Source organism: Rousettus aegyptiacus, unplaced genomic scaffold (genome assembly GCF_014176215.1).
Source record: "Rousettus aegyptiacus isolate mRouAeg1 unplaced genomic scaffold, mRouAeg1.p scaffold_m13_p_6, whole genome shotgun sequence".
In the NCBI taxonomy this organism is placed as follows: domain Eukaryota; kingdom Metazoa; phylum Chordata; class Mammalia; order Chiroptera; family Pteropodidae; genus Rousettus; species Rousettus aegyptiacus.
Window position 1 is genome coordinate 70185767 of NW_023416309.1, and position 15678 is coordinate 70201444.

At 36.7% G+C, this 15678-nt stretch overlaps 1 protein-coding gene across 5 annotated transcripts in view; it reads right to left on the reverse strand.

The window, feature by feature from the left end:
- LOC107517402 (protein shisa-6) overlaps positions 1–15678 on the reverse strand; it is a 597831-nt gene that overhangs the window by 211814 nt on the left and 370339 nt on the right. For all 5 annotated transcript variants that reach the window (XM_036223917.1, XM_016158078.2, XM_016158077.2 and 2 more), the window contains 4 exons: positions 13651–13803; positions 12065–12190; positions 9609–9848; positions 9101–9261 (listed from right to left, as the gene is read on the reverse strand). In XM_036223917.1, coding sequence (XP_036079810.1) covers positions 9101–9261; positions 9609–9848; positions 12065–12190; positions 13651–13803 — 680 coding nt within the window. The remainder of the gene's footprint in view (positions 1–9100; positions 9262–9608; positions 9849–12064; positions 12191–13650; positions 13804–15678) is intronic.

Here is a 15678-nt window from a genome sequence, read left to right on the forward strand (position 1 = left end):
AGTTGGCTGGACTTTTATCTGTATACTCTGGGGAAGAATCTGCTTCCAAGTTCATTTGAGTTCTTGGATGAATTAATTTCCTACCAGATGTAGTATGACTAAGATCCGCATTAATTGCTATAGGCCAAAGGGATCTCTTAGCTCCTAGAGGCTATTCTATCATCCTTGAATATGGCTCCCTCCATCTTCGAAATCAGTAATGACATGTTAAATTCTTCTGGTGCTAAAAGTCTCTCTGTCTTCTGTCTTCTCCTTCTGCCTTTAGGCAGGAGAAAGCTTTGCTTTTAATGGCTCACATGATTATATTGGTTACACCTGAATAATTTTCCTTTTGCCATAAAGCAAAATATAACCATAGGAATGAAATCATCATATTTGCCACTCAAAGGGGAGAAGATTATAAAAAGGAAAAAGATCACTGGGGATTATTCAATAATCATAGCTGAGGAATGAACATGGATGTAACAATATTCTAACTAGAAGGAGGTCTTTATTGGCATCACCAGGACTCAGGTCCTTGATATTCAATATCTTTTTTGACAACTTGAGTTAAGAAATAATTGATTAGATAGAAGATAAATCAAAAGTCTAAATAATTTTAACAATTGAAAATGATGGGATGGACTCAACAAGAAAGACAAATGCAAATTAATCTTCCAAGTACTTGCACATATACAGAATGGGGGAGATATGGTTAGATGGTAGTTCAAAGGAAAAAGACCCAGGGCTTTTAATAGGTTCCAAGTTCAACATGTGAAGCAGCATTCATAGAAGAATGTCCTTAGCATCAACCTACAACGAATCTGTCCCTTTTACAATGTTTTAATATTTATGTTTTGAAAATTATCTGTCCTCAGAATCAATGCTATGGGCCATCACTTGCAAAATTCTTAATCATTTTAGTAAACCTAGTTAAGTCTTTTCTTTCCTCCTTTCTTTGGAGAAAGACCCCCTCCCTCAAACTTAGATAATTACCATGAAACTGGTAACTCAGGACCTCTGGCTATTGATAAGGATCTTTGAAACTCAGCATTCTTTTTGGCTCTTTTTAAGGCAAGAATGGCTTTAAACCAAAACAGGGCCCTTAAAGTCCTGGAAGAGAGGGAACGTTTAACTTAAGTTTTTTTCTTTCTTTTACGAAATACATTAATCAAGCCTGATTTTCTTTACCTACTTGATAAGCGAATCAGTAACAGAAATATAGCTAGATATATGATTCAAGTAACAAATTTGTATCTTTTTCCTTGTCTAGGGACTGAGGCGGCACTTTGACAGGAAACCCAAGACCCCATCCTAAGGCAGAGAGGGTAAGAGCATCATGAAACCCCAAAAGGCAGGGACTATGACCCTCCTCAGCAGGAAGCAGATACAGAAGAGACCTCCCATCTTAACATCCACACTAATAAAAGAAGTTAATAGCTCTCAGAAAAAGTATTAGTCAGGAAAGTTAGATAGAGGGTTTTGGGTCCACCTTAAAAGATGCTAAGTTCATCCTATTCTAGAAAGGGTCTGTCCTAGTCTGCCTACAATTAGGCAAGCCAGAAGGCATTTTTGGGCTAAAAGTAACTCATACAAGGGAACAAGTAAGCAGAAAATTGGGTACTACTTTCAGCCAGTCACACACATTTGCGCAATGAAGACCCCAATGACCTTCAATTCCACTTAGCCTCATTATGCCATCATTTTAATATAATGCATATGCCTGGAAGTTCATTAATATCATTAGAACAGACTGAATTCTGGGAATGAACATGCACAGAAAGCATGTTCATTCCCAGATGAATCATTGAGTCCTGTCAATCTTAGTTATCAATCAAGAAAGCCCATTCTTCTATGAAAAGTAACCACCCATAGAAAACGGGGATAAAAACCACAAAGGTTTTGTTACCAGGCCCTTCGAGCCACTCTTTTCTTGCTCAGGCCTGCTTTCACGTTTGGAAGTTTACTATCACTTCTAATAAAGCTGTTATTTTCTGCTGTATTTCAGTGTCTTGCTCAGTTCTTTAAGACATCAAGAACCTGGACAACACATCGAAAGGAGATCTTCACTCTCTGGTAACATAAATGCACCCAATTCTGAGACTTATTCTTCATGTTATTTGATTATGAAAGCCTTCATCATCAAGTGCTCATCTTTCTCTTTGCCTCTACTAACTGGTAAATGTCTTTCTCAAAATGTGATAGAAATAACTGAGAGTAATGACTGATTATTGTTCTCTCCAGCAAAAGTAACAGTACATTTAGAAATTAAACTTGAGTAGTTATAATTATGCTTCATATTATGTGTGTGTCTCAAATATAATTAGAAATTCCAGAAGTGACAGAAGACTCAAGAGAATCAAGAGTGAAATCTTAGAATTATTAATATAGGTCAGTTAAGAGCAGAATAGAAGATATATTCATAAAAATCAATTTTCTCCAATATATACAAGTGAAAAGAAAATTAAAGACATAGTGAAATTAAGCAAAGATTTCTTAGCTACATCAAAAGCACAATCCAGAAAAGAAAAAATAAATTAACAAACTGGACCTCACCAAAGTTTTAAACTTTGGCACTTCAAAAGATGCCATTAAGAAAATAAAAAGATAACCAACATATTGGGATAAAATATTTTCAAAGACATATGCAATATGTCCAGAATGTGCAGAGAATTCTTACAGCTCAATATGAATAAAAGCAGACAAATTAAATAGATAAAATATATGAACAGAGAGTATGCCAAAGAAGATATACAACTAGTTAATGAGTACATGAAAAGATGTTTAGTATCTTTATTAGGGAAGAGCAAATTAAAATTGAAATGAAATATTACTTCACACCTACTAGAATAACTATAATATATAAGACAGACAATAATAAATGTTGTCAAAGATGTGGAGAAACAGGAACCCTCTTGCATTGCTGGTGGGATGTAAAATAATCCAGCCACTTTGGAAAACAGTTTGGCAGTTTCTTGTAAAGTCAAACATTAACTGCTATACTACCCAACAATTCCCCTCCTAGGTATCCACCCAAGAGAAATGAAAACATATGTCTACAGAAGGCTTGCATGCAAATTTCAAAGCAAAGTTATTTATAATAGCCCCAAACTGGAAATAAGCTAAGTGTCCTTCAACTGGTGACTAGATAGACAAAATGTGTCATGTTTGTGAAGAGGGATATTATTCAGAAATAAAAAGAAACTACTGACACATGCTCTATGATGGATGAACTACCAAAAGTTTACATTAAATTAAAGAACACCAGACATGAGAGACCACATGCTGTATGGTTCCACTTATAAGAAATATCCAGAATAGGCAAATTTATAGGGACAGAAAATAGAGTAGTGGTTGTCTGGGGCTGGGGTGAGATGAGAATTAACTATAAATGTACATGAAGGATCTTAGTGAGAGAGATGTAACTGTTGTAAAATGTATTTATGGTGATGGTTACATCACTAAGTAAAATTACTAAAAATCATCAAAATTGTATACTTGGAATGGGTAAAATTTTTGATATGTAAAACTAACCTCAATAAAGTTATTTAATCTATCTGTCTGTTTATCTGTCTGTCTATCTATCATCTATCTATCTATCTATCTATCTATCTATCTATCTATCTATCTATCATCTATCTATAGATGTAGACCTATCTATATAGATAGAGAATAATCTTAAATAGCAACCAACATTTTTAGAAGACCTAGAGATAACAATAAAAAATACTCAAAACCTATAAAAAGATACTCAAACTTTTCTGAGATTATTAAAGATATAAATAAACAGCAATATATCACATTCAATAAAGATGGCTATTATTTCAAAATTAATTTTAAGATACTAAGCCTCAATCAAAACTCTAATCATTTACGTTTTTGAACTAGACAAAATTATTAAAGCTCATTTGGAAGAAGAAATACAAGAGCTAAACAAAAAACAGAAAATGAAGATAGATGATAGACTTTTACTATAAAAATATTATAATTCATGATAAGCTACAATCCTTAAATTGTATGTATGGCATATAGATGGATTTACATACTGATGAAACAGAATAGATACTTTGAGGTAGTTTGATAGACTCAGAAATTTTAATGGGGCCCACTGGTTATTTAGAAATAAACAAAAAAATTATACACTCCTTGAGATAGTTTCTGTGGGTTTTCCTTGCTCAGGATTCCACACTTTGGAAACTCATTCTTCTCTACATCATGGGGCTATCAATCAAAATGTTTCCCTCTCAGGGGTGAGAACAAGGCTTACACTGAGTAAAATACTCTATCTCATAATAAAATATAGGTGAATATTAAACTGATCTTGAAATGGATAGGCACTTTTTAAGCATAAAAGTAATAAAATGGGCAATGACAGTAGCAATTCACAAGGAGGAAAATCTAACAGTCAATAAACACATAAAATGCTCAGGCCTGTGAGCTATTAAGGACATCCAAATTCAAATAAGACAACAGTTTGACTTATAAAATTAATAACATTTTACATAATACTTAATGCTGGTGAGGATATTTTGAGATGAACACTCAAATTGCTAGTGAGAGTGAGAGCAAAATGTTGTTTATAAATAAAGAGAGCAAAATATTTTTTTAAGAATAATTTGAAAGCATGTATCACCTAATTATCCTCTTTCTTGGAATCTCTCCTGAGGAAATAATGAGAAATATAGTAAAAATTCATATATAAGCAAGTTTATGGCAGCTTTATTTTTAATAGTAAGAGCTTAGATATAACTTAAATATCCCATATGTTACATAAATTATGGGATATGTATAAATAGAAGGTAATTTTATTAGAGTATTTTAGATGAATATTTTGGGAATAAGCACATGATGTAATGCTAGGTAAAAAAGCAATCAATGATATCTTATAAAGCACATGGTTGTAATTTCATTTTTCAAAATATACGTGTAGAAAGAAATAGACTAAATATTAACAATGATTTCTGAGTGATTTTCACTTTATCTGTTTGCAGATTAATTAGTTTTCCAATAAAAATATAGATAAAAACTTTTTTGAAAAGTGTATGACTTTTGCTTGTTGTGTCCTTGTTCAGCAAATCACGTTCGGAGACTCTTGCATCAATTATATCTCACCTACTTGCAGTAGTTTCTGAGAAATTAAGAGGTACTTAAAACTGATAAGCGGTTGATTAAAACATAACTTAGCACAGGGCTGAAAGGGGCATTTGTGTGAAGGTGAGGGAAGGGAGTAAAGGGAGAGATCATCCAAAGGTTAAGAAACAACTTATGAGAATTGCTTTTGTTCAGCATGAAAAAGCATTTCCATTTAGTTCTTCAACTCAGCGTTGTGCCAAAGTCCTGTGACAATGGCTGAGCCATTGTACCTACTTATATATTCAAGTCTCATCCAGGCAGTGGGAAATTCCAAAGAAATAGGCATAATTAGTTGGATGTGCTGTAATGCGGGTGTGCTTTTAATGAGTGTGCAAAGGTTGTACAGATCAGCTGTCCAGTCGATTAATTCCTCTGGCAGGAGAGAATTAAATGTACTTAAACTACACACCAGCAAAAGCTGAATGCTCTTTAAAATGTGATTTTCTGTGTTAAGGACAGGTATTTTTTTTTCTGGGCAAAACATTTCTTTAGATAATAATGGAAGTCAATGAGAAAATGAAATTTGCTATATAAATATTCACAACATACTAGTCAAAAAAGCATCTAATGGGCAAAACAAGGTCAAAGTCTATACAGTATTCACCATTATTTGTAGTCAACCTTCCTTTCAAATTCTTATTTGCATCATTTCATAGAAGAGGTGATAAATTCCTATTTTAGAAAGAAGTCATTGTCAAAACTTTACCCTTTCTTTCTATAAGACATTCAGCATTAGCGTGCTAGAGACTTCTAAATTCAAAAGAGGTAATTATCTTCTTCAACTCCTTGGCAGCTGTGAAGCCCCAGGAAAAAGAAAAGTCTTGTACTTATTATCACTTTGAATGATAATGTCTGATATGTCAGTGGAAAGGAAGGAAATATTCTGAATGGTATAGAGAAGTGGGACACATATTTAAAGTCTCAGAAATTGCTTCACTGCATTCACTCAAGGAGTATTTCTTGAGTGCCTATTATGAGCCAGACATGGTGTTGGGTCCTGGGGGTAGAGCAGTGAGCAATGGATGCCAATGTTATCACAGAACATATACTCTAGAGGAAAAGACAGACATAATCAAATTGCTCAAATATATAGTAACTTCATTATTTTCTTCCAAGTGATATAAATTCCAAAACTATTAGTTCATATTCCAAGGCAGGCAGAAAAAAAAAAATCACTGCAAAAGAGAATACTGTATCAGATTTTCTTCCTGTTTAGGGTAAGTGTTTTGCTGAGAATCTCTATAAAGACAAAGACACCTGAGACAGTCCATCTGAATGAAGCTTGAGGTGGGAAATCTTTTCCTTTAACCCACACTGAATAATTCCCTACAAATGATTGAACCCAAGTAAAGGCCAATAAAACCCTTAAGATGCCAACAGCCCCAGATCTGCTTGCTGCCTTCACTGTCCCAGCTACAGAATAATCTGTTTCTCCCTCTGAACAAACATTATCTGCCTTTTGTCCTAAGCCGGGGCAGGGAAGAGGATCAGTCCCCAGCTAAGAGCAGAAGACAGATTAGAAGACAGAGTATCAAATAAAGAAATATCATTTCTCATATAATTCCCCTGTCTCCTTATTCAGGAGCAAAGGCACAGACAGAGTCCTGTGTAGGTCCCTTCTCTGAGTCAACCTCCCCTTCTTGATTCTGTCTATTCTTATTCTTCAGCATTCAAACACCATTCGTTCATTTGACAGATATTAATTTAACATCTAGGTGCTGGTGACATAGCAAACAAGACAGATAAGGGTCCCTGATCACAAAGAGTTTAAGAAGATGCTGCCAACGAGCAAGCAAGGTATTTCAGAACATGGGAAATGTTAGGAGAAAGATAGGCAGAGATATCCATCAGGGTTATTGCTACGTGTGTATGTTGGGGGATATCTTTTAGAAGAGTGGTCATGGAAGGTCTCTTCAGAACTGAGAGTAGAACCAAAGTGTAGGAAGATGACAGTGGAACAGTGAACATAAAGAACATATCCAGGCAGAGGGAACTAAGTGTGTAAAAGGCTTTAAGTTGGAATGAACTTAAAAGTATCAAGGAAGAGAAAGGAGGTCAGTGTGGCTGGAGTGCTGGGAGTGAGGTATCAGGTACTAGGCCCCATGAGGAATTCAGATTTTAGTCTAAGCACCTGGAGATAGTGACACAACCCTCTCTAGGCTTCCACAAAAAGTAAGGCAGAGTGGTTTGAGTGGGACTCTGAGTAAAAGATCTTTCTAGAAGAGGCAGAAAAATAAATTAAAGAAATGAAAAGCATAGGTGTATATGAACCATGAGGTCTTACTTCATGGATATTTGGATTTTCAGCTACTCTGGATTTTCCTCATCCCTATTCATTCCATGAGCGCAGTGATTACAATTCAACTAAACATTGTATCAGAATTTAACCATAATATGTGTGATAACACTTAAATTAAGCAGAGAGAAAATTAAGTAAAAGATGACACAGATTCTATTTGTGCACTTTACCCTTCAAAACTTATGACAACCTCTTTATCACCTACAAATGTGAATTGTATTTGAGGTGAATCAGTCATTCAAATATACAATTCTTTTTGGGGAGGAAGAGATTTAGTGTTTGATGGAATTATAAGAGAAGGGCACCAGATCTTAGCTGCATTTACAGAAATTTCAGAAGAGTTAAAACATCATTTCTCACATGGGCCATAACCTTCTCCCCCTGTCTTTTCTCTCCTTTGCCCAAGTTCTGCTGTCAAATCTTCATAAAATATAGTTTCAATTGTTTTACTACTCTGATGAAAATTTTTCAATAGTTCATCATTCCTTACTGGATAAAGAATGTATTTTTCATACTTTATAGTCTAATTCTAAGCCATTTTTGCAGTATTATGAACAACTACCTCCCCCAAAGTCAAGACTACTTCCTATTCCAGGAATTGTCCAGAGTTTTCCCATTTTCTTGACTGCCCACAAGAATGCCATTTCTGGAATGCTCATTAGTAGTTCTTTAATTTGAGGGGATCATAGATCACTTTAATAATTGATAAATACTATAGATCTCCTTAATAGAAGAAGTGACACATGCATGGATTTCTGTACAATTTCATGGACACCCTGACAGCCATTCTATAACCTTCTGAAATCCTACTGGAATCCCACACATCCTTCAAGAACCACATCAGATACCAGCTCTTCCTTAAATGTTACCAGTCCTCTTCTTCCCACAGTGAGTGGAACCCTCTGTGCTCAGAGGGCTTACACTGTTAAGTTACTTGCTTAAAAATTTGTAGCATACGGCTTTGAGTCCTATTTGATATTATGACAGAAGTGGGCATTACATTTTTCCCTTGTGCTATTTAAATTTTTATCTACATATGTCTTATTTCCCTTACTAAAATTGGAATTTTAGATATTCCCAATCATTAGTTCAGGGTCTGGCATGAATTCATTTATAAATGAATTAATATGAATGGCAGTGAATATAGTTCCCTAAAAAATCGTAAGCTCCTTAACAATAGGAAGTACCTTGCTTTTATCTTTCTATTCCCAGAGTGAGAGGTGCTGAATAAATGTGCCAATTGATTGATCAGAAAATAGTAATAGAGATCATTTACTGAGCCCTTATACACCAAACTCCTTAAAAGCATTGCTATCTTTTATCCTACAAAACTCATGTGAGGTATGAGTTACTACATCCATTTCACAGATGAGGAAACCAAGAATTACATCAAGTTTTTTGTGGTCAAATACCTGGTATGTGTTGAAGCTGTCGTTAAAATGAAGGTGTGTATGACTGCCTAGTGTTTCCTCAAAAAGTCACATCTCATTGATTTGCTTTGTGGTTTTTTTTTTTCTGAGAAGGGCTCAACCCTATATCCTTTTATTTTACATCTATTAAGTTAGGTCCTTCCCCTGCAGCTCTGTGGAAAAATAGCAAGTGACAGTGGCCTCGATTCAGGATGGCCATTGGATAGCTTGAGCCAGATAGCAATAAGGTTCTCTGTTAATAGCAGATGCTAGCACTCACCTGTCTGTTAAAGGTGTAATCACCAGGCGAGGCGTATTTCCCAGGTACTCATAGGAATATAGAAACTGGGCATCACAGATATTGGCAAAGCAGTGCTTGGCCTCATCATCCCAACGGTGCCGCAGCTGAGACAGCCAGAGGAAGGCCTGGGAATTGTCTACCTAAAGAGAAAGTGGCAGAGTAGGTAGGTAAAACAGTATTCAACAGGTAGCAGGTAGCCCCTTGGCCACAGGACACACAGGACTCTGGATGACTTGGATATTGTCTACCAGCCAAGGGGCAGCACACTGTGCCTACCATAGCACAGAAAGAATGAGATGCTCTGATTATACTGTTCTTTGGGGCATTTTTAAAGGCCAGAAAAGCTACCATGCTCCTCTTCCAACTCTCTGGCTAGTATAGAGTCCAGGGCCTTCATATTTTGACTGTATGTGAGCTTTTTCCTAATCCCAATAATAATGGTGTAGCAGCTCACAAAAAGGGATACTCCTGAATATTTGGGACTCACCTTCTGAGCAATCATCTTGGCCACCACATCCCGGGCATGCACATCAATAGTGCAAATGGTCATGATCTTCTGCCGGTCCCCTTTGGAGAGCTGGCCAATCAGCATGGTGATGAGGGTTTTGAGCTGGGCCACTTGCTTTTTGTAATAGTCCTTCATGGCATTCTCATAGCCTTCCTCTAGCCTGGCAAATGCAATGCCCACCTCCGTGGTCCACCAGATCTGAGTGCAGGTCAGGGCCACCTGTAGCATAAGAGTTGCTTCGTAAAGCCATTACCAGGACTATCTCCCAAATCAGCCAACTCATCACACAGAAATGGCTCAGACTGTAAGTAACATAAGCTCCTTCATTCTCTCTTCCACCAACATGGACTAAGTGAGTCCCATGCTGGAAATCCTTGGCCATGTGAAATGGTTACAACACACTGGGGAAAGCACTTTCTGCTCTAGATAAATGTATCATTTGGTTGAGAACTCTAGTTAATGTTAGTGACTTTTAAAAACTGCTACACTGATTGCTTCTTTTTGCAGCATCTTTCCTGGACTTGGGAGGATAGCAATATGTTGATTGAACATCTCAACAACACTTAGTCTTTGCTGTGTTCTGGAAACTCTTGTGGTCTGAATATTCTAGTTTAATGAGTCACTGCTAATCATTTGTGGCATATATTTGCTTGTCCATAATACTTTTGCTATGTTTTTTTATTTCTTTAATCCTATACAACTTTGAAAGACCTACTCTTGAAGTTCGAGGTGGATTATACCGAAATCCAATGTGGTAATATGATTTGCGTTTTTCAGAGATTCAAAATAAATGAATAAAGAGAAACAATTAAAAATGCACAATTTTGATTATTCGTGACGGAGAATTTAGAAACACACTGATCATCTGTAGATTCATTTGGTTTGGGGGATACTGCTCTAGATGGCATTTGTCATGATAGTAGGAGGTGGCAAATTTTCTTGTCTCAAAATTCTGGTTCAGGTAAATAAGGGATCCTGCTGGAAATTACTTCCGTTGTAAAAGAGAGAACTCTATTTTCGTAAAAAGTACTATTCCCTAATTTATCTGTTTTTGACTTTGGATTTAGACAAATTGGATTTTTGTTAAAGAAGTTCCTCCTGCATTGTTTGGATGGTTTGAATGTGATGTGCCAAATGTACTGTTAAAAAAATACCTTTTCCTATTGCATCACTAACATTTCTCTTTTCTTCTCACTGTCTGTCTACATTTGTTGTCAACACCTTATTTTCATTTCTCAACCCCATGCAATGTAGCCTCTTCTCTATCACTCCACTGAAATGGCCTTACCAAGTTCACAGACATTCCTTAGTCTCTTTATTTTGCTTGATCTCTTAGAAGTACATGGTATATTTACATCTCACTGCTACCAACAGTTTCTTTTGTTGTTTTCCATTATTACTATTTCCTGGTTTTCCTTCTCTTTAAAAAGGTATTATTTCTCATTTTGGTTTACTGGCTCCTACTTGCCTACTCAGCCCCTGTATGATGCTCAAGGGTTTGATCCATATCCTCATCTAAATCTACTTATCTTCTAAGAGCAATCTTATCTACTCCTATGAATGCAATTACCACCAAATATCTGCAAATCACCAAAATACCAACACTAGTACTATGTTACCAACAGTGGAGGAGTGGCATGTTGCAGCCAGAGTCATTTAAAAAATTCTCATTAGTTCTCCCCTCTCTCTTATTACCCTTCTGATAACCCTCTTAAAGATTTAAACGTGATTTAGAATCACATCAGTCTCCCTGAAGTGGTCTATAAGAACTGACTTCAATTTTCCTCTCCAGAATTTATCTGTTGCCTCTAGCTCCTTCTTCCCCTTACTCTTGCTTTAACCACACTCAGTTCCTCTTAGTTCCTCAAACACATTATGCTCACTCATGCTCTTTCTCGGCCTTGGTTGCTCTTTCCCTTCATCTTTAACTTGTTAAGTCCTTTTTTAAATCTCAGCTTAATTATTGTATCCTCAGGGGACTAGTTCCTAGACTCCACTACCAAGGATATGCTTCCAGAGTAGTACTCTAAGCCTCTTTTATTATCATATCAGGTCCTATTCATAACTGGCTGAATTTCACACCAGTCTGTATACTCCAGCAAGTCAGGGTTTATTGTTTTATTCCCAGCTTGTGTGTCCTGTACTCAGCAAAGAGCTTGGCATAGAGTAGGCTGGGTCAACAAGTTCAACTGTTTACATTTTCTCCCTACTGAAGCCAATGAGGGTAAAAATGGACAACATCTTCATTCTCCAGGATTATGGTTAAATTAGGTAATGGCTGACAATTCTCTTGCTCCCTCTTGCTGACCCCTGACAGATCAGTGAAGAAAATAGTGAGTTTAATGTCTGATAGTCCCTGAAGCCTGAAGGAGGTCATTGAGGGAGAGAGCCTAGTAGAGGACGGGGGTCCACAAAAGTCCTGGTTAAGGGAATACCTGAGCTGGATAGTCAAAAAGCCACTGTTCCCTTGACTTTTCTTCATAGGCAGTTACACCTTCTGTCATCTCATGCCTCACAGTGTCCTTCATATGAGCAAGCACATGGTTCAACCATCTCTCTACCTGAAAGAAGAACCCTATGTTAGACACCAGGTTCCTAAGAAGATGTGATCAGTAATAGGTTTTCTTCCACTCAGTCTGAGGGTGTAAAGAAAATGGAGCCTAGGCATGATGTACAACTTCGAATGGCTGCCAGAGGCACAGGAGATATTTTGTTTGTGTAACTCAGGACAGAGATATGTGAGAACTAGGTTTAATTAACAATAGGTGATGTGTTCCTTTGGAACACATAGGACAGTAGCAGATTAAGATGTTGGGGGATAGGGGTGGGTACTGCCATCTAGAGTTCATACAAGGAAATCCTTATCTAGGTTGAGCTAGGTGTAAATAAGTCAGTAGATTTTCATGACCTTCTCCATGCTGAGTATGGAGATGTAAGCCAGGATTATACTTTTTAACTAAATGCTTTCTGGATCTACAAAAAGAACATTCTGAATCAAACTCTTGGGTCGCTCTCATAAAACTGAGAATATCTAATTATTTCTGATACTAGAATTGCTTTCCAAGATACATGTGGATGAAGGTAGAACTCTATAAAACAGTGGTTTCCAACATTTTTGCCACCAGGGACTGGTGCTCCAATGAGAATCTAATGCCTGATGATCTGAGGTGGAGCAGAGGCGGTATGCTAGCACTGGAGAGTGGCTGCAGATACAGACAAAGCTTGGCTTACCCACCACTCACCTCCTGCTGTGCAGCCTGCTTCCTAACAGGCCATGGACTGGTACTTGTCTGTGGGCTGGGGGTTGGGGACCCCTGTGATAAAAGATATTTTCTCCAAGTGTTACTTCGGACTAGATTAGAACCTCCAGGGATAATGTTTTGTTGGATCATCTCGGATAATAAAGTACTTATATCTTACTGGTAATGGTGAAGGATGGGAAGGAGTTTAAAGGAGAGAATCGTTGCATGTTTCTTGAATTATACACTGGATATTTGGAGGTAGTAGTTCCAGGAAGCCGATGGTAGTTGGTTCTCCAAGGGGTAGTTGGACTGTGGGAGAAAGTGACTTTGAGGTGTATTTGTAAAGAGAAGTGACATCTCAGGAAAAGGATTAACCTTAAAAGGTATTTTCTCCCAGGGAAAATGTCAATATTCCTGATTACCCGGTGGGATGCTTCAGGGGTTATCATATTAAAATCTCTTCGTACTGCTAATCATTTAAAAAATCCTTTTCTAATTGACTCAGGGAGTTATTTATGTGCATTTTATTCCTTTCTGCACAGGTCTTTTGTTAATGAAGATACATAAATATTGACACGCACCCTTTCCAGAAAGAGGAAAGCAAGCACTAGAAGCTGCTCTGATGTCAGTTCAGTCAAGGGAAGCTGGCAGTCTCAGGGCATAGACAATAGCTCTGGCCCAAGGTCAAAAACACCATCCTGAAGGCTGATGCTGACTATACTTTGATGTATACATTTGAGAGAGAGAGGCATAAAGAGGAGAAAGGACTTCTACATTACCTGCCCACTGCAGTCACAGGGCTCACTGAAGGCCACATACTCTTCTTCTTTGCTGTACATGCCGAGACTTATCTTGGTTGGTTTCTCACTGGCATCCAGCTGGAACTGCATCTTGGCCATATTATCAAAAAGTTTGGAAAGGTGGCGTTGAACCTATGAGGGAAACATGCTAAAGGATTAGAGAATGTTTTCAGGAAGTTACTTAGTAGTATTGTTTAGAGGTCTACCATGTGACAACTATTAGAGTGTTGGGTATGAAAATTTAGATGGAAGTTGTGGGAATGGCAGTGATGCGAGCATGGGAACCAACAGAATTAAGTAAAAGTGGCCAAAGGAATATAATACTATTGGGCATTATGCATTGGCTATAAACCAATGAAGCCACCAAAGTTTAATTAATTTTTGCTTAATCTACTATGGATGGGAACATATTGGAGAAAAAAAAATAATGGTTAATTCATAAACCCTCTTTCTAAGAAACTACTACTATGTGGCAGAAGAGAGGGCCAGGGTAATCTGTAGAAGAATATTAACATGCCTGAATCTGGAGGGTCAAGCAAAGTAGTGACAGTGGCCTGTAGAAGTCGTCACTCAGTTGTTGGACGTGCCTTGGTGCAGCAGACTAACATCTAAAGGGTCCAAATCAAGAACGGGCATGCTCACCCAAAGCAGAAAGCCTAGTTGTGCTAGGCTTTTCCCTAGCCTGTTCTCTTATGATACAGAAACCATTCACAGGGATGCCTTAGGCAGAATCTCTAGAAGGGATGCTGAACAGAGCCACATTGTAGTCCTGAGGTGAAGGAAACGGTAGGCTGAAGAAGAAACAATAAACAGAAAACTGCTCTCTGCTAGAGGTTTTTGAAATACAAGGTCCTTTGGGCTGCTAGTACTCTGAGTGTAGTCTTAAATTTACAAACACTTTTTTATCTTATGAGATCAGATGAAATATTCTGAGTAGTTAGGTAAATTGTGAAAGTTTTCAAGATCTCACTTATGGTGACTTGGGACAAATATCTTGATGAGATGGACCTTTTCATATTATTATTATTCAAGAATAATGACAGATTAAACAAAGGATATGGGACCTATGAAATTATCCTGTAATTTAAAAGATGAAGAAACCATGATTCAATATATATAAATATATATTTATTATATGTTGTATATAATATATATTTATAAATATAAAGCTTTAATGAAGGAAAGAGCATTATGAAAAAAACATAACAAATTGTTTTAAATTAATGAAAGAAATGTAAACTCTATAAAATATGAAGTGAAAGGTGAGTTGGTAGAGGTAGAAAAATAAGATAAGGAAATCAACAAATGACAGCACAGTTTGTAAAAATACTAGCAATACTGAAGGCCTGATTAATACAAGCAAATTAAATAGATTGGGTAAAACTGACAAACTATTGCAGAATGCCTAGGAAGAGGACTAAGAGATAAAAATAAGTATGAATATATGAAGGTATTATATATATATATGAAATTAGAATCTTGACTTAAAGAAACATGATAAACCTGAGGGAAAATTTATCCAGATTGATGGAATAGAGATTTTAAAAGCTTACTGAAAGAAAACTTTTTCAAGATAATGGAACTCTTGGTTTTCAGATAAGAGACAACCTCTCATGTGTTGGAAAAATTAATAAGTGAACATACACAAATCTTCTAAAATTAAAATTTTATTTATATTTTGATGATTCAGAGAGAAAAAAATTAAGCTATCTGAAAAGGTTTAAAAAATCAGGCAGGCAGGCTTCAGAAGACTTCTCTGTAGCAAGACAGCAGAGCTACGCTTACAGGAATTTGAAGAGAAATTGCTATGGCCCATGAATTCCAAACCCAACTATTCAATCACTCTTGTATGGAAACTAAAGAGGCACAGATATAGAAGAAATTGAGGATTATTCTATCATGCTTCATCTCTGGGGGCCGGGGTATGGGGAACCACTTAAAGATGTACTCAAACTATGTGAGATATAAATAAAAATGAATATTTGAGATTGAGTATATCATGTATAA